This window comes from Pelobates fuscus, chromosome 6, assembly GCF_036172605.1.
Source record: "Pelobates fuscus isolate aPelFus1 chromosome 6, aPelFus1.pri, whole genome shotgun sequence".
Lineage (NCBI taxonomy): Eukaryota > Metazoa > Chordata > Amphibia > Anura > Pelobatidae > Pelobates > Pelobates fuscus.
In genome coordinates this window covers 207545612-207571265 of record NC_086322.1, presented here as the reverse complement: position 1 = coordinate 207571265, position 25654 = coordinate 207545612, and the positions used below count along the sequence as shown (strand labels likewise).

Below are 25654 nucleotides of genomic sequence, written 5' to 3'. Positions count from 1 at the left end.
GATATATATATATATATATATATATATATATATATATATATACACACACACAGATAGGTGGTCCCCTACTGCAGGCTAGTTAAAGTGCTGCCTGGGGACATGGCCCCACCTATGGACAGGCTGGCCCTGATGGGGACTGTAATTTAAAATACAGTGCTCTACCTTTAGGTCAATTCTGCAATAAACTATCTAGGATAAACTGACTAGTGGTCTTCATTAAATCTTCAAAGGACAATATAGAGCATTGTGATACTTTATGAAAACCCAGTAATGACACAGAAAACCAAAATCAGGTTAATTAAAAACATTTTTATTTTGTTAGAACACATGGCATCATTTTATTCAGGGGTGCTAGGCTTTCACCTGCTTATTTCTCTGTCTACCATGGGCATAAACTGATACTACAGTTTCTGCAGAAGTAGCTGTTGGTAATGTTTGTGGAACCTGGGTAAGGCCCTCAGTCTGAGGTTGTGACTATGGTCATGCGATCCAACCTTGTCATCCTGATAAGGGAACTGATGGGTTTGAAGGTGTGTGAGGCATATGGGAGGCTGGTGGCACTGGTGAAGCCAGTCTTTATGGTGGTGGTGGCAGAAAGCTTGAGGAGGTAAATTTCCCATTTCATCTACCTTGCACAGGAGATGCATGTATCTTAGGTGATCTTCTGTGGAGAGGACATGATAGTTTATGTTGACACAACTTAAACAATGAAAATAAATAGTAACAATCAATGTGACTTGTAATTCCTAAAACTTATTACTTATATTCTATGCTGTTTTCTTTATGAAAGAAACACTGGCAAGGAGTTTCATTCCATGGGCTATTTTACTTAAGTGTATTGTTGGAAATATGGAATTCACAGGGACTTTTAACAGATAGGTCAAAACAGCCATTTTTTTCATTTTGATCTAAAATTTTCATTTATGGCAGACTAGATGGGCTCAATGGTTCTTATCTGCCTTCACATTCTATGTAATACCCAGCAATTCACAATAACTTACAATTTAGTGAATCAGCCCACTAGAAGAAAGAAAACAAAGGCATATAAGAAGAATAGTCTGAGCAGTTGGTAAAAACCCTCACACACAGCACTCTTAAACACACACACACAGCACACTAACAGCACACACACACACACACACACATATATATATATATACATACATACATACGCGGCATGTGTTTGTGCTTTAGGGTGCACAACCTAATGCAATAGGCTGCGCACGCCTATGGTGGTATAATCAAGCTGATAGTCCAGGATTACATGTCTGATGGGATTACTCAAAAATAAAAAATCATATTGGAAACAAATCCATAACACAACTTATTCATTGTCAATGTTACTATTTCTTTCTCTCGAGAGCTATTATCAAACCTAGAATATGTGAATTCTTATTTTATTACCTACTGGAGCTCAGTCACCCATCATTGCTTAATGGGATACTGTAGGCACTACAACTGTCTAAAATCATCAAATTGGTTGTAATTTCTGGAGGGTTGTAAAGGGCCAAAAGCAGTCAGATGACTATCAGCCAATCACAGCCACCCATTTCTGCTCAGGCTAATGCTTCTTCATTAGCTCAAGCAGCAGTGAGGGAATTGGCTGATAGGCATTAAAACCGTTTAAAAGCTTAATGGAAGGGTGGCTCCAGGAGACTCCAGACAATATATGCACTTCAATTATATGAAACATTTACATTCTTCCCTTAAAGCAGCACTGTCATGCCGAACTTACCTTTTCCCAATTGATTAATCTTCTATCCCTCAGTCAGGATCTGTTCTTCATTTCTTCCTGTCTGCTCTAGTTTTATTTAAAACATAAGACAAAGTAGGGACTATTTTGTCTTATGTAGGTTTCCTACGCCTGACCAGCTATGACCAGCGGAGGACCAAAGTGTGCTTCATTTCCTGTGGTCAGAGCGATTTGCCACAATTCTCACCTTTCCTCCGTGATCTCGCCATGCCTCCTTTCACTATTCCCGAGCATCCTATCATTTAGATAGAAAGCCGGCGAAACTAACAGAATGGTTACATTCTGCTATACGTGCTAACAGAATGAGAACAGTTTCTCCAATCAGGACTTTGTTCGGATCGGAATTTCATTAGAATGAATGAAATTCCGATCTATTTGTGCCGCGCCTGCATCTTGCAGCCACTTAGTAGATAACTCCCTAATTCCCACAGTATTAGGGAGCTATCTACCAAAAGGCTGAAAGACCTAAATTGGTCTTTCAGCCAAATTTACTAATAGTAAGTAAAGATTACTTAGTATTAGTAAATTCTGCCCCTACTCGCTATATCACGAGTAGGGGCATGTCTACTAAACAGTGAGCAGCCTGTGCTCTAAATAATTTTACTGACAGGTAAGTCTCTACATTTATCTGTCACAGCACTCTGATTGGTTGGCTTGGAATCCAACCAATCAGAGTTCTCTGAGTAATTTTACACAGCGTGGGAAAGATCTTTTGAATTTTCCCATGCTGTATAATTTGACTCATAACTTTCTGAGTGGTTGATTGAAAGCAACCGACCAGAGTGTTATGAGTCAAATTACACAGCATGAGAAAAGTTTACAGCAACTGGCTGCTCACTGTTTATTAGACATGCCCCTACTTGCGCCATTAATCTCCGTTATGCTATTATGGGGGTCATATTGACCCCATAGAGTGAGGCAGGACATGGGGGGCTTAGGAAGTGCTGAGGAGCACAGACGAATTAATGAATAGATGAAATTTCTGTTCGAATGACCGAGTGTTTAACTGGGCATGCGCATGAATTTCACAGCACTATCTAGTGTGGGCAGATGACGTGTCCCACAGGGACTTAATCTACCCACACAAAGATGGTGGAGCCCAGGACCTAGGTCCTGGCACGAAATAAAGATGAAAAATAGGTAATATGGGGGGCTTAGGGGCATTTGGAGGTGACTAGGGGGACAAATAGATGTAGTGGAGTCGGGAGCGGGGTAAAAAAAAGAACTGGATTTGGCCATGACAGTGCCGCTTTAAAACCTCTGTTATTATTGTATTATGACTATGGAATCCAGAGTACTAGTTTAATACCTTAATTTACTTTTATTTATTTATATACATTTGCATTGTATTGTATAATGTTATATGCATTGTGTAACGGACCACCTGGCTGACCAGGTACCTCCGTCTATCGCTGCTTCCTAGAACTTGTGAGCACCATAAGCACTGTACTGGAACACCATAACCACCGTAAACCCCATGAACCGCCGCAGCTTGGTTGGGATCTCACCGTCCTCCACCCACCCTGGACCCAAGACCAGGATCCAGCTTCCAGTGAGTAGACCTCTCCTAGTCCAGAGACAGTAGCAGGAACAGCTCTTATAAGAGCTAGTGATTATACTCAGGGGAGTATTGTGATTATAGCAATCCCCAGAGTAAATGTAGTTCTCCAATCCCCCAAACATGAACCCATATTTCATGAAGGGGTAAACGAATTTCCGTGTAATGGGAGCCACACAAGGCCATATATATGACAATGCCCATGCAAAGGGTACACCCATAGGGACCTTATTGGGGGCAGGGACACAAACTTACAAACCAATAATAACACATTTTTTGTAATGTAAGGCACTCCCACATAGCACACAACCACCTCCCCCTCCCTCCCCCCCCTCCTGCCCCCCATCTCTGCTTGGGAGATAATTGGATCAGTAACTGTACTAATTCTAATCCAATTATTTCCAAGCACAGAAAAAAACATACTCTTTTTAAAATGTTACATCCCCTGATAGCCCTGATCTGGGTGACCAACATATCAAAATCAGATATCAGTTCAGGGGTTCAGGAATTTCCTGGAAATCTTATTTTTGACCGGCCGTGCACATAGTCCCATGCCCAAACAGTTCCAGAGAATTAGTGCTAACGGTCGGTCTCTCTGTCTGGAGTACAAACGTACATACTTCACATGAACAGAGCCTTTTAACCCCTTAAGGACACATGACGTGTGTGACACGTCATGATTCCCTTTTATTCCAGAAGTTTGGTCCTTAAGGGGTTAAAGCATTTTAGCCAAGTCTATTGCAGGGGCCAAAGTCATAGGGTAGGAGGCTGGCAAACGGGCCCCTCCAAAAGCCAGTGGCGAAATTACTTTAGTCACACATAGGATACAATGTATATTTTCTTGAATAATGCAAAATTTAGTTGTGTACTTTCTAAACCAAAAACATTAACACAAATTGAACTAAACCCCCTCACCCGCTGCATAGAGACAAATAGACAGATACTAACCTATTGCAAAAGGCATTGATCCTGAGTGCACAGTTTTCCGATAGCTTCATTTATCTAGTAAGAAAATAAAAATATTGAATTATACAAACTGTACACAAAATATATACAGTCTTCTATCTATCTATCTATCTATCTATCTATCTATCTATCTATCTATATATGTATATATATATTAATTACATTGTAAAATTAATTAAAAGTAAACATATATGTTTGCTGTATTTAAACTGTAAGACATCCATTTCAAAACTAAACAGCACAATTGGCCTTTTTTTTATTTTTTTATTACTATAAGTACATCATTGCATCCTATGACGTCATATTCCTCTGTGGGCCTGGCATAATCTATAGCACTGACATAGACTGTTACTCAGCTGTGTTAAATTATTGTTTTCTGTTTATTGTGGAATCTAAAGCTTTGGGTCTCTAATTTATTATTGATTTTGATTTTTTCTTTAAAAAAAAAAAAAGTCAGTGAAATAACGAGAAAGCATTGAGATGAAAGCATTGCGATAAAGCTGCAACTACATTTGCCACATATTTTATATCTTTAAAATATCAAAACATACAATGAAGTAATAATCCTTTTTCTTTACTTATCCTTTGTGACAAACAGCAACCACAGATTCAATAAATAACGAGATACAGGTCTGGATCATATCTCTAAATCTGTCTTTGGACCATAATAGAAATATTTGAGATTAACGTTATGAAAAATAATTTACAGATTATATGATCAATACAATAAATCTCCTGTGATTATTATATATGTATAACCATTTTTAACCCTTTTAAATTCAACATTCATTCTATACATACTAATGCAAAACAGAAAATACTGTAAACAAATTCAAAGATTCAAAAATATCTTTGTCTATTTCTTCCTCGTATAACTTCTATGCACATATATGAAAGCGACACTCCAGGCACTGACACAACGCATTTTAAATTTTTAATGACTTGATAATACACATTGCTTTCTACATGCAGAAATCTTTATTTTTTTTGCAAATTTCTGAACCATACCCCTGCCTCTTGTGCCACGTCTCCGCTATTCTAAAATAACTTTGTTATCAGTGTATGTGCACAGTTCAGCCACTCGCACCACTGCAGGTGAGGAACAGCTGGAAGTAACCCAGCCTGCATGAAAAAGAAGTGAACACATAAGTATATTGCTACATGTCTGACTGTTGTCCTTGTCTGCTGCTTGTGTGGATTGAATTGACCACCGTCAATTGACCACCGTCACAGAGGAAAGGAGGAAGAACTGCATGGAACATAGACTGGGAGGGAATCATTGGGTTTCTCACTGTGGAAGTATTCTTAGCACACCTAAGGTTGGCATTAGTGTGGGATGGCCAGGGCAACAGGCCTAGGTGAAATATTTGTATTTTTTATTTTTTTTTTCAGATAGGCACCTTAACACTGCATAGCTGTTAACACTATTGCAAAGTGTATGTAGCTTAAAGGTCCCTCTATCATCATTAATATGGTATTGCTTTGTTCATCTAACATCAAATATATATCTCCCACAAAAGGAGAGAGTGTACCGAACGGTTCGCTGGCGAATAGTTCCTGGCGAACATAGTGTGTTCGCGTTCGCCACGGCGGGCAAACATATGCGCGGTTCGATCCGCCCCCTATTCTTCATCATTGAGTAAACTTTGACCCTGTGCCTCACAGTCAGCAGACACATTCCAGCCATTCAGCAGCAGACCCTCCCTTCCAGACCCTCCCACCTCCTGTACAGCATCCATTTTAGATTCATTCTGAAGCTGCATTCTTAGTGAGAGGAGGGAAAGTGTAGCTGCTGCTGATTTGATAGGGAAATGGATAGCTAGGCTAGTGTATTCAGTGTCCACTACAGTCCTGAAGGACTCATCTGATCTCTGCTGTAAGGACAGCACCCCAAAAAGCCATTTTTAGGGCCAGAACATCAGTCTGCTTTTTTTTCCTGTGTAATCTAATTGCATTTGCCTGCCTGCCAGCTTCTGTGTCAGGCTCACAGTGGATACTGTGCCCACTTGACCAGTGCCACCACTCATATCTGGTGTCACAATAGCTTGCATTTAAAAACAAAAAAAAAATGTTTCACTGTAATAGATTGAATAGCAGTTAGTTGTCTGCAGGCGTCTGTGTGTCAGGCCTACAGTGTGTACTCTGCCAACCTCTGCCAGTGCACAGTGCCACTCATATCTGGTGTCACAATAGCGTGCATTTAAAAACAAAAATGTTTTTTTCACTGTAATAGATTGAATAGCAGTTAGTTGTTGCAAGCGTCTGTGTGTCAGGCCAACAACGTGTACTCTGCCAACCTCTGCCATTGCACAGTGCCGCTCATATCTGGTGTCACAATAGCGTGCATTTAAAAACAAAAAATTATTTTCACTGTTATAGATTGAATAGCAGTTAGTTGTCTGCAGGCGTCTGTGTGTCAGGCCTACAGCGTGTACTCGGCCAACCTCTGCCAGTGCACAGTGCCACTCATATCTGGTGTCACAATAGCATGCATTTAAAAACCAAAAATTTTTTTTTCACGGTTATAGATTGAATAGCAGTTAGTTGTCTTCAAGCGAATGTGTCAGGCCTACAGCGTCTACTCTGCCAACCTCTGCCAGTGCACAGTGCCACTCATATTTGGTGTCACAATAGCTTGCATTTAAAAACAAAAACCGTTTTTGACTGTAATATAATAGCAGTCAGTGTCCTTCATAAGTGTGTGTCAGGCCTACAACGTGTACTCTGACAATCTCTGCCAGTGCACAGTGCCACTCATATCTGGTGTCACAATAGCTTGCATTTAAAACAAAAAAAGTTTTTGACTGTAATATAATAGCAGTCAGTGTCCTTCATAAGTGTGTGTCAGGCCTAAAGCGTGTACTATGCCAACCTCTGCCAGTGCACAGTGCCACTCATATCTGGTGTCACAATGGCTTGCATTTAAAAACAAAAAAACGTTTTTGACTGTAATCTAATAGCAGTCAGTGTCCTTCAAGCGGGTGTCAGGCCTACAGCGTGTACTCTGCCAACCTCTGCCAGTGCACAGTGCCACTCATATCTGGTGTCACAATAGCTTGCATTTAAAACAAAAAAAGTTTTTGACTGTAATATAATAGCAGTCAGTGTCCTTCATAAGTGTGTGTCAGGCCTAAAGCGTGTACTATGCCAACCTCTGCCAGTGCACAGTGCCACTCATATCTGGTGTCACAATAGCTTGCATTTAAAAACAAAAAAAGTTTTTGACTGTAATATAATAGCAGTCAGTGTCCTTCATAAGTGTGTGTCAGGCCTACAACGTGTACTCTGCCAACCTCTGCCAGTGCACAGTGCCACTCATATCTGGTGTCACAATAGCTTGCATTTAAAAACAAAAAAAACTTTTTGACTGTAATATAATAGCAGTCAGTGTCCTTCATAAGTGTGTGTCAGGCCTACAGCGTGTACTCTGCCAACCTCTGCCAGTGCACATTGCCACTCATATCTGGTGTCACAATAGCGTGCATTTAAAAACAAAACAAGTTTTTCACTGTTATAGATTGAATAGCAGTTAGTTATCTTCAAGTGGGTGTGTCAGGCCTATAGCGTGTACTCTGCCAACCTCTGCCACTGCACAGTGCCACTCATATCTGGTCTCACAGTAGCTTGCAGGCATAGTACCACTAATCCAAAAAAAAAAAATGACAGGCAGAGGCAGCCCACCCCACAGGGGCCATCGTGGTCGTGGTGCTGTTATTCCCTTTTGCCCTAGAATAATGCCCAGTTTTAAGAGGCCACGTACCCTGAACTTGAAAAGTTCTGAGGACATAGTTGACTGGCTAACACAGGACACCCAATCTTCTACAGCTTCCGCTCTGAACCTTAATGCACCATCCTCCTCCAGCTTAGCTTCGGGCACCTCTCAAGATACCACTCACCTGCCTGCTGCCACCACCAACACTAGCACCACAGCCGCTTCACTTTATCTGTCAGAGGAGTTATTTACACATCCGTTTGAAGAAATGAGTGATGCGCAACCATTATTGCCAGAGGATGTAGATAGTAGGGATATGTCTCAGTCAGGCAGCATTACACACATGGACGTATGGTGTGATGATGATGATGTTGTACCCGCTGCTGCTTCCTTTGCTGAGTTGTCAGATACAAGTGAAGCGGTTGATGATGACGATGCGTCCATGGATGTCACGTGGGTGCTCGCTCGGCAAGAAGAAGAACAGGGCGAAAGTTCAGATGGGGAGACAGAGAGGAGGAGGAGACGAGTTGGAAGCAGGGGGAGGTCGTCGCAAGGAGCTAGTGGCACAGTCAGACAGCATGCATCGGCACCCGGGGTCAGCCCGACAGCACGCCAATCAACGCATGCTGTGTCCACCACCAGAATGCAGTCATTGCAGAGCTCAGCAGTGTGGATTTTTTTGTGTGTCTGCCTCTGACAACAGCGATGCCATTGCAACCTGTGCCAAAAGAAACTGAGTCGTGGGAAGTCCAACACCCACCTAGGTACAACTGCTTTGCGTAGGCACATGATCGCCCATCACAAACGCCTATGGGATCAACACATGAGTACAAGCAGCACACAAACTCAAAGCCGCCATCCCCCTCCTGGTCCAGCATCTTCAGCCACATCAACCACTGCTGTCCTCCTTGCCCCCTCTCAACCATCCGCCACTCCGTCTCTCGCCTTGAGCAGTTCCCGCTCATCTGCCCACAGTCAGGTGTCTGTCAAGGACATGTTTGAGCGTAAGAAGCCAATGTCAGAAAGTCACCCCCTTGCCCGGCGTCTGACAGCTGGCTTGTCTGAACTATTAGCCCGCCAGCTTTTACCATACAAGCTGGTGGAGTCTGAGGCATTCAAAAAATTTGTAGCTATTGGGATACCGCAGTGGAAGGTACCTGGACGAAATTTCTTTTCACAAAAGGCAATCCCCAACCTGTACTCGGTTGTGCAAAAGGAAGTAATGGCATGTCTGGCACACAGTGTTGGGGCAAGGGTCCATCTGACCACTGATACCTGGTCTGCAAAGCATGGTCAGGGCAGGTATATCACCTACACTGAGCATTGGGTAAACCTGCTGACGGCTGCCAAGCATGGAATGCGTGGCTCTGCAGAGGAGTTGGTGACACCGCCACGACTTGCAGGCAGGCCTGCTGCCACCTCCTCTACTCCTCCTACTCCATCCTCTTCCATAACCTCCTCGGCTGAGTCCTCTTCTGCTGCTGCGTCTTGCTCCACATCAACGGCACCCCCCCAGCTCCCCAGGTACTATTCCACATCCCGGATACGGCAGTGTCACGCCGCCTTGGGTTAAACTTGCTTGAAAGTAGAGAATCACACCGGACAAGCACTCCTGTTCGCCCTGAACGCACAGGTGGAAAAGTGGCTGACTCCGCAGCAACTGGAGATCGGCAGAGTGGTTTGTGACAACGGAACAAATTTGTTGGCGGCATTGAAGTTGGGCAAGTTGACACATGTGCTGTGCATGGCACATGTGTGTAATCTGATCGTACAACGCTTTGTGCATAAGTACACAGGCTTACAGGACATCCTGAAGCAGGCCAGGAAGGTGTGTGGCCATTTCAGGCGTTCCTACATGGCCATGGCGCACTTTGCAGATATCCAGCGGATGAAACAACATGCCAGTGAGGCGCTTGATTTGCGACAGCCTGACACGTTGGAATTCAACACTCCTAATGTTCGACCGCCTGCTCCAACAAGAAAAAAACCTAGTCAGTCGCACCGAAGGCACCATCAGCGACATTATACCAATTGTTTTCTTCCTGGAGCATGTCCTGCGAAGAGTTCTGGATCAGGCCGTAGATGAGCGTGAAGAGGAAGAGGAAGTGTTGTGGTCACCATCACCACCAGAAACAGCCTTATCAGCATCGCTTGCTGGACCTGCGGCAACGCTGGAAGAGGATTGTGAGGAAGAAGAGTTAGAGGAGGAATGTGGCTTTGAGGAGGTGGAGGAAGACCAACCACAACAGGCATCCCAGGGTGCTCGCTGTCACCTATCTGGCACCCGTGGTGTTTTACGTGGCTGGGGGGAAGAACATACCTTCATTGAGATCACTGAGGAGGAACGGGAAATGAGTAGCTCGGCATCCAACCTTGTGCAAATGGGGACTTTCATGCTGTCGTGCCTGTTGTGGGACCCTCGTATAAAAAGGCTGAAGGAGAACGACCTGTACTGGGTGTCCATGCTACTAGACCCCCAGTATAAGCAGAACGTGGTGGAAATGTTACCGAATTACAACAAGTCGGAAAGGATGCAGCATTTGCTGAATAAATTAAAAAGTATGCTTTACACAGCGTATAAGGGTGATGTCACAGCACAACGGGAATCTAACAGGGGAAGAGGTGAAAGTAATCCTCCTCCTCCCACGACCATGCCGGCAAGGATAGGACGCTTTACAGATGTGTTGTTGATGGAGGACATCACCACAGCCCTTCGGGATCCACCCTCAGAGAACGACTCGACCGACAGGTAGCAGACTACCTCGCCTTAACTGCAGATATCGACACTCTGAGGACCTGTGGCCTGAGCTATCCCAATTTGCGATAGAACTTCTGGCCTGCCCCGCTTCAAGTGTCCTGTCAGAGGTATTGCAGCAGGAGGTATTGTCACTGAGAAGAGAAGTCGCCTAGGTCAAAAAAGTCTAGATTACCTCACCTTTATTAAGATGAATGAGGGATGGATCCCGAAGGGACTGACAATGGGCGATACATTCGACTAAAAAAGGCCTGATGAGATGAGCTGCCTTGGTCCACACGCTGCTGTATTTTAGCTCTGAATGCCGGTTGACTTGCGTGACTTATCCGCCACCAACTAGGGTTCAAGCCGCAATGTTTTAGGGCACTTTCTGCCTGGGAAACAAACATCAATTTTTCTGGCCGCTGCTACAGCAGCGGCTGCAACAATACCTAATTTTTCAGGCATGTGGACGCTTTACAGAACAATCAGGATGTGGAATTCTCTGCCTGAAGAAGTGGTTTTATCAGAGTCCATACAGATGTTCAAACAGCTACTAGATGCATACTTGCAAGAACAGAATATTCAAGGTTATAATCTTTCAATGTAGGGTAATAACTGCTTGATCCAAGAATAAATCTGACTGCCATTCTGGGGTCAAGAAGGAATTTTTTCCCTAGCTTGTTGCAAAATTGGAAGTGCTTCAAACTGGGTTTTTTTGCCTTCTTTTGGATCAACAGCAAAAAACATATGTGAGGAAGGCTGAACTTGATGGACGCAAGTCTCTTTTCAGCTATGTAACTATGTAACTATGTAACTATGTGCACATGCCTAATTTTTCGGGCCTCTGGTGCTGCACTGTGGCTTCAAAAACCAAACCAACAAAAAGGCACATAACAGGGATTAAACTGATAGGAATAGTACTACTTAACACACCACTCCTTTCTGGTGGCACATTAGATTGCACGCGCAGTGCCCCAAATTTGAAGTAGGAGGACCGACCAAGCATCTTTTTTCATCTCCCGGTTCCTAAAATCGATGCCATATACACGTCCCCTGATAGGGCGCCAGCTCGTTATTCTCTTGGGCGCCAGCTCGTTATTCTCTTTTTTACTGCACTATGGGCACTTAGACCCACTCTTTGTCTTGCACAGTGTTATTCCTAGCCAGCATCTGTGATGGGAAATCAGGCAGTCATCTAAACGTTTAGATTGAGCTTTAGCTTAGAACACCCTTGAAGGTGTTTAAGGATATTAGGGCTAGTTTAGAGGATTCTTCTTATACCTCTCTGAGTCTTTTTTTTTTTTTTTTTGTCAATCTGTTTTTATTGAAACATTTATGAAATGGGGAACAAAATGAAGAAAAGGGAGTGTACGTTTTCCATGCAATTTGGTGTCTTAATGTTACAGTATAGCTTTTCTAGCGCGTTACATCCTCATTTTATATTAGATGCGCCAATCGCTGCAGCACAAGCCATGTTTCAAGAAATGGTATAAAGGTTAGTCTGTGTTTGCTCCAACAGTAGATTACATGTGTACAGTATAACTGAGTAAGTATGCTATTCAGAAACAGTACAGGTACAGTCAGGGCTGCCATCAGAAATTTTGGGGCCCCTGACAAAGCACAAGGTCTGGCCCCCACCCCCCCCTCCCAGGCCCGCCCACGCCCTACCTAGTCCACTGACAATGATGCAGGACTGAATGTGGTGTGTATGGTGGAAGTAAATTAGAATGTGTGTAATGGATGTAGTGTTTGTGTGTATTAGATATTGTAGTGAATGCAGAGTGTGTGTCAGTATAGTGAATCCAGAGTGTGTGCATAGTTTAGTGAATGCAGAGTGTGTGTTAGTGTGTAATAAATGCAGAGTGTGTGTTAGGGTGTAATAAATGCAGATTGTGTGTTAGGGTGTAATAAATGCAGAGTGTGTGTTAGGGTGTAGTGAATGCAGAGAGTGTCAGTGTAATGAATGTAGTGTGTGTAAATTTGTAGTGAATGCAGAGTGTGTGTTAATGTGTAGCGGATGCAGCGTGTGTGTTAATGTGTAGCGGATGCAGAGTGTGTGTTAGTGTAGTGAATGCAGAGTGTTAATGTGTAGTGAATGCAGAGAGTGTGTAAGTGTGTAGCGGATGCAGAGTGTGTGTTAGTGTGTAGCGGATGCAGTGTGTGTGTCAGTATAGTGGATGCAGTGAGTGTGTTAGTGTGTAGTGTATGCAGAGTGCATGTTGTATTAGTGAATGCAGTGTGTGTATTGTATTAGTGTATGCAGTGTGTGTGTGTTAGTGTATGCAGTGTGTGTGTGTTAGTGTATGCAGTGTGTGTGTGTTGTATTCGTGTATGCAGTGTGTGTTGTGTCAGTGTTTGCAGAGTGTGTGTTGTGTCAGTGAGTGTGTGTTGTGTCAGTATGTCTGACACACAGACATACTGACACACACACATACTGACACACATGTAAAATGTAAATTTTTAAACCCACCCTCCAGTTTCCTACCTTTTGCTGGAGGGTGGATTCCCTGGGGTCCAGTGTGGTGCTTGAGGATGATGGGAGTGAGGATCCCCCATCCTCACTCCCTCCCAGCCGGCTGCCGGAAAGCAAGGGGCCCGGTCGTGGGGGGAAAGAGCGCCCGGCCAGGCCCCTGCTGATACAAGCCCTCGGGTGGCCCTAAGTGCATGGGCCACCCGGTGGGACTCAGAGGACGGGGGAAAATTTTTTACATAATTTTTTTTTTTTTTTAATTCAATGAAATGGTTTCTCCCCCCTCCCTGCTTACCTTGTCCAGGGAGGGGGGAGATTCCATGATCCCTGGTGGTCCGGTGGGGGGGGCCCCGGCTCCCCTTTACCACAGAGGGGGCCCAGGCAGCACACAGCTTCTCTTCTCTCCTCTGTTCCAATAACTCTCGCGAGACCCGCGGAGCATTGCCATGGCAACCGGGTCTCGCGAGCGTTATTACAAGAGAGAAGAAGCTGTGTGCTGCCGGGGCCCCCTCTGCGGTAACAGGGAGCCGGGGGCCCGCGGCTGCACACATAGATAGCGATATTCGCTATCTATGTGTGCAGGGAGGGAAAGTGGGGCCCAGGACTGCCAGAGCAGTCCGGGCCCCCCAGGGCCGCCGGGCCCGTGACAACCGTCATGGTTGTCACCCCCTGATGGCGGCCCTGGGTACAGTAATAGTACATCTAGGCATGGCATGGTTATCCTATCACAATACAGGTTCGGTGAACGTGAGGCTGCTATGGGGTAACCGCTGTCCAATTTACGTGTACATGTTAAGCTTGACTGTCAAATGTTACTGTAAACACGTAGTCTGACTACGCACGTCTAAGGTCTCAAATAATGGGTTGCAGGTGTGCCGTCTAGCAGTCCGACTTGTTATGAACAAACTGAGATAATTAGCAGTGTATTGAGCACCAAAATGTAAGTGTACGGGGTCTTGGTAAGTTTAACTGGGGGGGATTGGGAGGTACTGCTCGGAAGGTAGATCTCAATTGTCGGCGCTATCAGTGGGCGTTATTGGATGTACAGTCTCTGGTCTGTCTGGCTTTAATATTGGTAAGTCTTGAGATCCCTATCTGGTGACCTGTAGGGTGTAGGGTAAGTACCTATGTGGATTTCAAGGGTCTGTCCTCTGCCAGCCACTTGTGTGGTCCAGGGGCCTCTATGCCTCCCAGTATGCGCCCATGGACATCCCATATTTCCATGTTTCTCCTTGTATTATCAGGAATTAGCTACCATAGGGAACGTGGTCCCCCCACACCCTACTCCAGTATCCAGCTGCACGCCTCCTCGGGGTCCGGAGGAGGTCCCTCACGGTTCTGTCACCCGGTGCGGCCCAAGTCCCGATTCCGCGGCGGACACTGGTGCAGGTGGTAGGGTCGGTCTACCCGATATGTGTAGTATCCACGGTGTCCAGACCTGCATGTATTTTTCTGTGGTGCCACGTAACGCGGCGGTCAGTTGTTCCATTCCGTGTATTTCCTCCACCTTGTCCATCCAGTTTTGCAGGGTGGGTACCTGTGAGGTGCACCATCTCGTGGGGATGAGTATCTTTGCTGCATTCAGGAGGTGCTTGACCAGAGTCTTTTTATATTTTGAGATAGGGAGCGGTGTGTGATGAAGAAGCATCTGGAGTGGTTGCATGGGAATATCTGTGTCTGTGATATGTTTGATCTGGTTTCGAATTTGACTCCAGTATGGGGTTATCTTCCGGCAGGACCACCAAATATGGAGGGTTGTGCCAATCTCGTTTTCGCAGCGCCAGCAGGTCGCCGAGGCGTCTGGTATCATTTGTTGGATCCGCTCGGGCGTCCTGTACCAATTGGTCAGCAGCTTGTAGTTGAGTTCTTGTTGTTTGGAGCTTAATGAGCTTTGGTGGGTCAGGATATGTATGTTAGTCCATTGATGGGCTGTCAGCGTGACTCCTGTGGCTTCCTCCCAGCGCGCTATGTGTTTCAGTGGTTCCCTCAGTGTGGAGGTTATCAGCATCTCATAGAGGTGTGAGATTCCCCTGCAGATGTGTCGTCTCTGTGTGCATAGTTTCTCGAACTTAGTCAGGGGTCTGTGTATCAAGTTTTTGCCCGGGAGGGCCTGGTAGTAAGATTTGACCTGGAAGTATCGAAATCTGTCCAGCCCCGTTGGTGTCCGATCAGGTATTATGTAGGGTAGTTGCTGCATTGTGTCTGTAACGGATCACCTGGCACCCCGACTTGGTACCTCCGTTAATGGATGCTCCTAGTGCTTCCTGAGGACTCCAAGCACTCTGGCAGACACCATAATCACCGAATCCGAGAAACCTTTAAATTCTCCCAAGCGTATGAATGCTGTAGACCATTGAATAGGAACCATACGAATAGGCTTGTACTCCTAGCAGTCAACTGGAACAGCATACAATAAATCCTTCCCCCAATAATGAGACGACACATCACTTTGAGGGTAAAACAGGAACTCTGGACTGGCACATCCAGCCTGGCTTTTATTTCCATCTTACACATTTAAGCCTGCCCACAGGGGAGGTGTAAAATATCCAATAGCATAGATGTTACCTCCCACACATCTCCTCCCCTTAGATTAACACTTAACCCAATTACACATACAGTTAAAACATACTTTCTACCCAACTTTCATAACTCTAAAACCATACATCACATTCACATAAAAATACATATCCACAATCAATCCATTCAGGGGAACAACATATTAAAAAATGGCATGAATCAGACCAGGGGTTCAAAAGTTAGTAAAGTATCTTTTAAAACCCCTGTTAGCATGACTTTCCAGCTCAGACCGGTTACCTCCCACAATGCCTCACAATCCCTCCCCTCTGGCCTGGAGATAATTGAGGAAGGAATCTAATTATCTCCAAGGACTGAGGCAAAACTCCATTACCCACATGGCAGACAAAAAGACAGTAAAAGACATAAAATACTTTAAAATACAGAAAGTTACTTTTTATCCATAACACACAGACATTTCACATATCCCCAGATAGCTGGGATCTGCGCGCACAAAACTACCGAAGAGCGCGCAGATCCTACTCACACAGTTCACTCGCCACGGAGCCGAAGTCTTTAACTACATGAATGGGCTCCATGGCATAACTATCTGGGTTAACACATTCACATAAGGTCTGGTCCATAGTCCAAAGGCAAGAGGCGGGCAAGCAGCCCCCTCCAAGGACACGTGGCGAGTTCGGTTTCGCCACACTTCTCCCCTTTACCCCCCAGACTAACAGGGTATCTGACCTCCTGCCGGTCAGTGCCCTGGTTAGTCCAGCAACCAACCCATGAAGCACAAACAGCAGTACCTCCCACCCACAATAACTGGTTACTACACCTGGGTAGAGGAGAACTTTGTCCAGGTCCAGGTGCCTCACCACGGCTGTGTGGGGGACTGGTAGTTTGCCTTGGTGGGTTGCTGAGTGGGCAGAGACCAGCGGTACTCTGCCCTGATGCCAGCGCTACCACTGAAGTAGCCTGATTGGAGCCTGGTTGTGGGAGGGGGAGACCGACCGTCTCCCCTCTGGGTACACAGCTCTGCTGCTGGAGACAGACTGTCTCCCCTTTGGCTAAACAGCCCTGTCGTGGGGGGGCAGGACCGACCGTCCCTACCCCCTGTGCTGGAAGTGCAGAGACCACTGTCCCATCTGCACAGGTGTGGGGCTTACAGTCTCCCCCTGGTACATTAAGCTGCCGCTGGGGAGAGGTGGTAACCAGCTCCTCTCCCATTAGAACACTCTGCCGCTGGGGAATGGAGACTGGGCTCTCTATTCCCTGTACATTAATGATCCGCCGCTGGGGAGAGGTGGTAACAATCTCCTCTCCCATACATACTTCCCGTCTCTGCGGAGGGAGACCGACTGTCTCTCCTCCCAGCACAGAGTCCTGCTGAGGGGGAAAGGGGGCTGGGCTCTCCATTCCCTGCTGGATACTCTGCCGCTGGGGAATGGAGACTGGGCTCCCAATTCCCAACAAATCACACTGCCGCTGGGGAGGGAGGACGGCCCCTTCAGCTCCCTGTAACTTGGGCGCAGAGACCACGGTCCCATCTGCACTGGTGTGGGGCTTACTGTCTCCCCTTGGTGTGCTAAGCTGCCGCTGGGGAGAGGGGGTAACAAACTCCTCTCCCTTACACACCTTCAACCGCTGGGGAGCAGGGCTGACCCTCTGTACTCCCTGTAGGCAGGGCGCAGAGACCACGGTCCCATCTGCGCTGGCGAGGGGCTTACTGTCTCCCCTTGGTGAGCTGTGCTGCCGCTGGGGAGAGGGAATAACAAACTCCTCTCCCTTACACACCTTCAACCGCTGGGGAGAGGGGATAACAGGCTCCTCTCCCTGCACCGTAGACTGCCGCTGGGGAGCAAGAACGGCACCTTCAGCTCCCTGTAACGCACACTGCCGCTGGGGATCTGGGCCGACTGCCCAGCATCCCTGTAGGGCCGGTAGAGAGACCGCAGTCCCATCGTCACCTGCCATCTGTGGGTCTTCCCAGGACCAATCCGTGAGGCCCCTCAACATTTGTGAGTAAGGGCCACCTGCTTCCCCACCTGGCAACTCTGGCTGCTGCTGGGGATCTGGGCCGGCTGCCCAGCATCCCGGTGGAGAGACCTTGGTCCCATCTCTACCTGCCTGTTGTGGTTCCTCACAGGACCAGTCTATGAGGACCCCCACTTCGGGTTCCTCCCGCCGCCTCAGGGAAAGACGGCTAACCTCCTCGGATGCAGCCTCTACTCGGCTGCTGTAACGCTCCTGCTGCTGAGCATACTTCCTCTCTTTCGCCAACCGGAATTCTCGGTCCAGCCTTGTGTTTCGCTCGGCCATGACCTGGTTCCAGATCACCCGGCGTGTCTCCATGGGTATATCATCCCCATACTCGGCCACTCGCTGCCTCACCTCGGCCAGCCAATCATCTCCAGAGCTAGAACCTTCCATATTAGTCTGCTCCCAGGGGCGCTGCATGAGTGCTAGCGTTGCCCTCAATTTGTAGATCCAAACAGTGTCTCTGAGCTGCTTTACCTCGCACTAGGACGCCATCCCACCGCTTGCCACCAATGTAACGGATCACCTGGCACCCCGACTTGGTACCTCCGTTAATGGATGCTCCTAGTGCTTCCTGAGGACTCCAAGCACTCTGGCAGACACCATAATCACCGAATCCGAGAAACCTTTAAATTCTCCCAAGCGTATGAATGCTGTAGACCATTGAATAGGAACCATACGAATAGGCTTGTACTCCTAGCAGTCAACTGGAACAGCATACAATAAATCCTTCCCCCAATAATGAGACGACACATCACTTTGAGGGTAAAACAGGAACTCTGGACCGGCACATCCAGCCTGGCTTTTATTTCCATCTTACACATTTAAGCCTGCCCACAGGGGAGGTGTAAAATATCCAATAGCATAGATGTTACCTCCCACACATCTCCTCCCCTTAGATTAACACTTAACCCAATTACACATACAGTTAAAACATACTTTCTACCCAACTTTCATAACTCTAAAACCATACATCACATTCACATAAAAATACATATCCACAATCAATCCATTCAGGGGAACAACATATTAAAAAATGGCATGAATCAGACCAGGGGTTCAAAAGTTAGTAAAGTATCTTTTAAAACCCCTGTTAGCATGACTTTCCAGCTCAGACCGGTTACCTCCCACAATGCCTCACAATCCCTCCCCTCTGGCCTGGAGATAATTGAGGAAGGAATCTAATTATCTCCAAGGACTGAGGCAAAATTCCATTACCCACATGGCAGACAAAAAGACAGTAAAAGACATAAAATACTTTAAAATACAGAAAGTTACTTTTTATCCATAACACACAGACATTTCACATATCCCCAGATAGCTGGGATCTGCGCGCACAAAACTACCGAAGAGCGCGCAGATCCTACTCACACAGTTCACTCGCCACGGAGCCGAAGTCTTTAACTACATGAATGGGCTCCATGGCATAACTATCTGGGTTAACACATTCACATAAGGTCTGGTCCATAGTCCAAAGGCAAGAGGCGGGCAAGCAGCCCCCTCCAAGGACACGTGGCGAGTTCGGTTTCGCCACAGTGTCGTTCTTGCACCACTGTTGCATATACGTCCAGTCCGCGGCCCCAAAAGCCTCGATATCGCGTGGTGTGAGTCCTCCAGCTAGGTCTGGGTTGTGCGTGATCGGTGTCAGCGGTCCCGGAGTAGTCGTCAGTGCCAGTCTAGACCTGATGGCGTAACAGACTTTCAGGGTGGCTCCGATAAACGGGTGCCTGTGGGTTCTCGCGACGGTTAACGGGCCTCCTAGCCACAGTGTCGCTGGTAGTGAGCCATTGAATTGGTTCCGTTCCATATGTATCCATTGCTTCTGTGTTTCTGAGACATGCCAGTCAACGATCCTGTGGATGTGTATCGCTCTATAGTAATCTATAGTAATCTAGAAGCCATGCTCCCCCTTGCGACTTTGGCAGACTGAGTTGTGTCCTCTTTAGTCTAGTTGCCTTGGATAGCCAGATGAACCGAGTAATGGCCGTGTCCATGGCTCTAAAAAAGGGCTTCGGTATAGCGATCGGTATGGTCTGAAACAGGTAGAGGAGTCGAGGCAAGAGATTCATTTTTATTGCATTCATTCTCCCGAACCACGAGACGCTAAGTCCGGCCCATCTGGCTAGGTCTGAACTCAGTTTTGTTTGTATTGGTGTAAAGTTGTGAGCGTACAGCTGGGACAGGTCTGCAGATAACAAGATACCCAAGTATCGTATTTTGTCACGGCACCATGTAAAGGCATATTGGGTTTCAAGGTGGGTGGTCAACTGATACTCCGTGGATATGGGTAGAGCCTCTGATTTGTCAGTATTCAGTTTCAAGTTTGATAGTTGTCCATATTCCGCAAAGGCCTTCAGGAGATTCGGCAGCGAGACAATCGGATCGCTGACAAAGAACAGCATATCATCGGCGTATGCTGCCACCTTATGTTCTCGACCATGCATCACAAAACCCTTTACCGCCCCGTCCTGTCTGACCGCCCCCAGGAAAGGTTCCAGGGAGAGAGCAAACAGAAGGGGGGACAGCGGGCATCCCTGCCTTGTCCCATTGCGTATGTGTACCGGGCCCGGCAATGCACCGTTTACCCTAATCCTGGCCGACGGTATTGTATACAGGGAAGAGATCCATGCTAAGATGTGGGGGCCGAAGCCCATTGCTCGAAGTGTCGCCAACATATACCGCCAATCTACGCGGTCAAAGGCCTTCTCCGCATCGGTAGAGAGGAGAAGGACCTTCTGGCCCGATTGTTTCGAGGCATGCATGACATTCAGGGCGCGGATGGTATTGTCCCTTGCTTCCCTTCCCGGTACAAACCCAACCTGGTCGGGGTGGATCAGGTCCGGCAGGACCCAGCCAATGCGCGTTGCCACAACCTTCGTGAAGAGCTTCAGGTCTGTGTTCAGCAGCGAGATTGGTCTGTAGCTAGCGCAGTTGGCCGGGTCCTTGCCCTCCTTTGGGATCACTGTAATCGTTGCTGACAGGGTGTCTCGAGGGAGTGTGCCACCATCTAGCAGCGAGTTAAGTCCTATCAGGAGCTTAGGCATGAGTATGTCACCTAGTTCTTTATAGTATCGCACAGGAAGGCCATCTGGGCCTGGTGCTTTGTTTGGCTTGGAGCTTTTCAAAGCTGCCTGGAGCTCCTCATTTGTGATGGGGGCTTCCAGGGCATCCGTCTCTGCGCGGCTAAGGGTCCTGTCGAGATGCCGTAGTAGGTATTCCGCTATACGTGTGTCCCTAAGGCGGCCAGCCTCTGTGGTGTCGTCGGCAGGTAAGTTATACAAGTCGCTATAGAACCTTCGAAAGGCACCTAGGATTTCGTCCGGGAGTTGAGTGGTCTTTTGGTCTTTGTTCGTGATCTTTGTAATCTGGCACATCCTGCGTCTCTTCTGCAGGGTCCGGGCGAGTAGACGGCCACATTTGCCCGAGTATTTGTAGAAGAAACGTTGTGATTTGCGGATCGTGTGTTGGAGTTTGCGGTGGAGTATGTCCCTCAGTTCCCGCCTAGCGTCTAGGAGGGATTTGTAGTCATTGTCCGCCTGGGAAGTTTTGTGTGAGGCTTCCAGAGCCGCAATCCGCGCGGTTAGGTCGGACACCCGCTGGCGCTGCTGCTTCTGTCTATGGGTGCACAGTTTAATAAGATGTCCCCGAATTACGCATTTGTGCGCTTCCCACACCGTTAGGGCTGGGACTTCTGTGGAGTCGTTCTCTTCAAAGTACGTTGCCAGGACCGTCCGGAGTTCCGTGACCACTAGCGTGTCATTAAGGATCGACTCATTCATCCGCCATTGGCGGTCCCTCGGTCTGAATAGGGGGGATCTGAATTTCGCAAGTATTGGAGAATGGTCGGACCCGACCATTGGTAGTATCTCCGCTGAGGTCAGCATAGGCAGGAACTCCTGGGATACAAGTATGTAATCCAACCTACTGTATGATTTATGTACCGCGGAATAGTAGGTGAAATCTCTTTCCCCGGGGTGCATCGCTCTCCAGCTGTCGATAAGGCCGGATCTCCGTAGTGCCTGTCGGATGGTTTGAAGGTCCTGTCGTGTGAGGGAGCTTGTGCCTCTGGAAGTGTCACATCGAGGTTCCAAGGCCACGTTCAGGTCTCCCGCCACCACCAAGAATCCTTCTCGGAATCTCTCGATCTTCTGTAGTGTCTGTCGGACAAATCTGCCCTGTCGGGCGTTTGGGGCATAGATGCTCGCAAAGGTATACATGCATCCGGCAATCATGCCCTTGACAAGCAAGTAGCGTCCCATGTCATCAGCTAGTGTTGCTGTGCAGTTAAAGGGGATCATATTAGCGAACAGAATTGCCACCCCAGCTTTCTTGGCCGTCTGATGGTTTGCGAAAAACCCTATTGGGTATCGTGCGTCCCGTAGTGCAGGGCTAGTCGTCCCCTTGAAATGAGTTTCCTGCAGAAAAGCGATCGACACTTTCTCGGCCCATAGGGCGCGCAGCAGGTGAGATCTCCGCTCGGGCACGTTCAGACCCTGGGTATTACACGACCAGAAATGGAGAGGTGCAGGTGTGAACCCCGTCCCCATGGCTCTGCGTCCCTTGGGGGGAAGGGGAGAAGGATAGACAGGGAGAAGGATAGGAGTTATGGGGTATGTGAGGTCTAGGATGGACCTGTATGACTCAGCACCTGTGGCGGGGGAGCCGCGCTTAGCGCCCTCGGGGAGCGTCTCGCACCCCCCGCCAACCTTCGTGTGGCGCCTGTCTAGGGGGAACTGGACCTGCAGAGCCTAGGTGCAGGCTACCTTTTATACTGAATCAAACTAGCAACAGTAACTGTCCCTTATTAAAGGGTAATTAAATGAACTTTAAATGTGTACCTTCTACCTTCCGTCCCCCTGGCCTAGGGTGTCTTGGCTTTACGGGAGGCATAAGGTTCCGGGAGAGCAGGTATGATCAAGCTTGGGATCGTCATGTGGGCGTCAGCGGTCTACGTGGGCCCTAGCCTCGTCCATCCTGGGGGGGCCTGGAGGGCCTACGGGGGCGGGTCTGCTTGCGGGGGGGCAGGCGGGTCAGGGGTTCAACTTGCCTCGTGAGCACTGTCAGTGGGGGGGTCGGGGTTTGCCTCCCTGTCTCAGCAGCCTTACGGAGCGTCGCTGCCAGTGTGGTGATAGGGTATGCGTCTCCATGGTCACACAGCAGTGGTGGGTCTAGGGTGATTAGCATCAGGCATCATGGTCGGGCATCTCTGTGGCAGGCGTCTCAACTATGTGGCTGCGTCTATTGTGGGTCCTCGGGCCTGCAGTCTGGTGCGTCGTCTCTTAGGGCCTCTACCATCAGTTGTCTGGGGAGGCCCGACATGTCAGGGTTGCCGGTTAAAGCTGTCAGTGTCTCCCAGCGGTGCTTATCGGTCTGAAGTCTGAGGCCCGGTTACCTCCCCCCAACATACACCCCTGCACGGTAGATGATGGGAGAAGTCCATTTAGCAGGTCTCCTGAGTGTATTTCCAGCAAGTGCACATGTCGTTAGGGGCCGGACTCTCAGACCCCGGTGGAGCTGACCCTGGGACCTGTGTCTGGCACCCCGGCCCTCTCCCCAACATGGGAGGTTCCCTGCAGGCCCAAGCCCATCTTCTGCCTGTGCCAACCCAGCGTGTCCAGGACCATGATAAGTCATCGTATGCAACACTGAGTCCTTCAATAGTACCCAGCATCCCCCCTCCCAAGCCTGCCATCTCAGGGTCATGTGCGTTTAGTCCTTCACCTTCCGCTCACATCGACTGGCGGTGGCTGTCCAGGATAGGGCCCCACCCAACACCCCGTTGCCAGATACCAGGTGGCCTATTAGTCCCCATAAGAGTGTGGTTGCTGGCCCCCCTTGTCAACCCCCCTCCCCAAGTGTCCACTTCCCTCCCGCTGTGTCGTTGTCCCCTTTGTCCTATAGTGTATGTATGCCCCCAGGAGTGGACTGGACTCACCACATCCCGCTGTGCTTGACCGCCTTTCAGGGATTACTCCTCTGGGCCCTCTGGGCCCCCTCGCCGGCTCGGTACGGCGTTGTTGCCTGGGGCTGGCACCATTGGGTGTATCGGTGCCAGAGGATCTCTCCGCACTGCGACAGCTTCGTCCAGGATCCAATTTCTGATTCTGATGGAGGGTAGGCCCAGCGTCCGCAGCATGCGGGGGATATCTTCTGGCCAGCGGGCCGTAAGCCACGAGTTACCGTGCTTCACCTGAAGACTGAATGGGAAGCCCCACCTGTACGGTATGCGCTTGTCGCGGAGGATTCCAGGCACCGGTCTCAGGGCCCTTCTGGCATCGAGAGTGAGGCTGGAGAGATCTTGATAGAGAGCAACTTCAGTGCCCCGGAATCTTATTGGGGACTGCACTCTCGCGGCGGACATTATTTGATCTTTTACACCATGCGATGCGATGTGGCATATCGCGTCTCTAGGGCTGCCATCTTGTCTCCTCGGGCCCAGAGCTCTGTGTGCCCTTTCAATATGGAAAGTGTCAGGGGCCTGGTCCCCCAGCAGTTGTTGAAACAGAGCGCTCAGGGACGCCTGCAGCTGGTCTGAGTCCGACTCCGGTAGGCCCCGGACTCTGATGTTATTTCGCCTGCTCCTATTCTCCAGGTCCTCTACTTGCCTGCGCAGCGTGAGGAGCATGTTACCTTGTCTAGTAACCGCCACCTCTGTTGCTCTATGTTGCTCCTGGCAGCCCTGGGCAGCAGTTTCCACTTCTTCCACCCGGTTTTCAAGCGCTGTGATGTCGGAGCGCATGTCAGCTAGCTCCCCTCGCAGGGCTGTGCGGATCTCCTGAACTAAGGAGCCAGTGTCATCCTTAGTGAGCATCCTGGCTGAGATATGGGCCAGTTCTGCCCTGATCTGGGCCAGCTCACTAACCTGGGCATCTCCTGCGTGGGATTCTCCCGCGTTCTCGGAGCTCGGGGAGACGGGCGCCATCTTGCGCACACTTTGCGGCCCTCGCATGTCGGGCGTTGTAGCGACAAAGCCGTCCATCAGTCCCGTGTGTCGCCTGGGTGAGTCAGCTCCCGATGCTTCAGCAGCTAACTGCCGCTTTCGGACCATGCTTTCCCCGCTGAAAAAGGCAGATTTTCGCGTGTTAGGCGGCCAGGGGTGCGGAGCTCCTTCACCTTGTGTCCTGCACCATGCTCGGTCAGGCCACGCCACCTCTCTGAGTCTTTATAGTCCTTCTACCTATCCAGCATTTCTGGAAACTAGCTAAGAGAAAGGGTGGCTGTGTGTCTGTGATACATTTAACTTTATATCACCTTATTGACACTTTTTATGACAGCATCACTCCGGTCTCCATACTCTCTGCCTATAAACATCTATTTAGAGGGAATTTCCTTGCCCCTGGCAATATTATATAATAGGTAATAGTATTACCATTATTACACAATTAGCCACTAAAGGGGAATGAGTATAGTATCCCTTTGTTATTTATAAATGATACAATAAAGACTTTTGTCCGTTACTCAATTTACTTTAACAAAGGGTACTAACCACGGTATTAGGAAGCATTACTCTGCTTTCCCTTTCTCCCTCTATTATAAACCTATGCTCACTAGGATTTGTAGGTATCACTTTATTATAGTTGTCTAACCTTTTCCTATGCCAGTTTTAGATATCCTTCTTGGGAGATTTTTTTCTTTTTTCAGTTTATTAGCATTCCTGGGTACAAGCCCTCGGTGGGGCTGGCACCACCACCTGACCACATTTCCTCGTTTCTTCCACTCATACCGCTTTTTCCATCTTTGAAGGGGTTTGGCGAAACAAGGAAATAGTCCTCTACTCGTAACAGGGATTAAACTGATAAGAATAGTACTACTTAACACACCTTATAATAACGCAGAGAGAGGCAACGCAGAGAGAGGATTCTGAAGAAGAGGAGTCAGAGGAGGAAGGTGGCTTTGAGGAG

The 25654-nt window shown here is 48.1% G+C and overlaps 1 protein-coding gene across 2 annotated transcripts in view; it reads right to left on the bottom strand.

Annotated features, from left to right (window-relative positions):
* Positions 1-289: 289 nt before the first annotated feature.
* The window catches only part of GC (GC vitamin D binding protein), a 183699-nt gene continuing 158334 nt past the window's right edge, over positions 290-25654 (bottom strand). Inside the window, exons 12-13 of one of the 2 annotated variants that reach the window (XM_063458667.1) lie at positions 4260-4313; positions 290-664 (exon numbers count right to left, since the gene is read on the bottom strand). In XM_063458667.1, coding sequence (XP_063314737.1) covers positions 4260-4313 — 54 coding nt within the window. In that variant the 3' untranslated portion in view covers positions 290-664. The remainder of the gene's footprint in view (positions 665-4259; positions 4314-25654) is intronic. The other variant, XM_063458668.1, reaches the window with a different exon arrangement.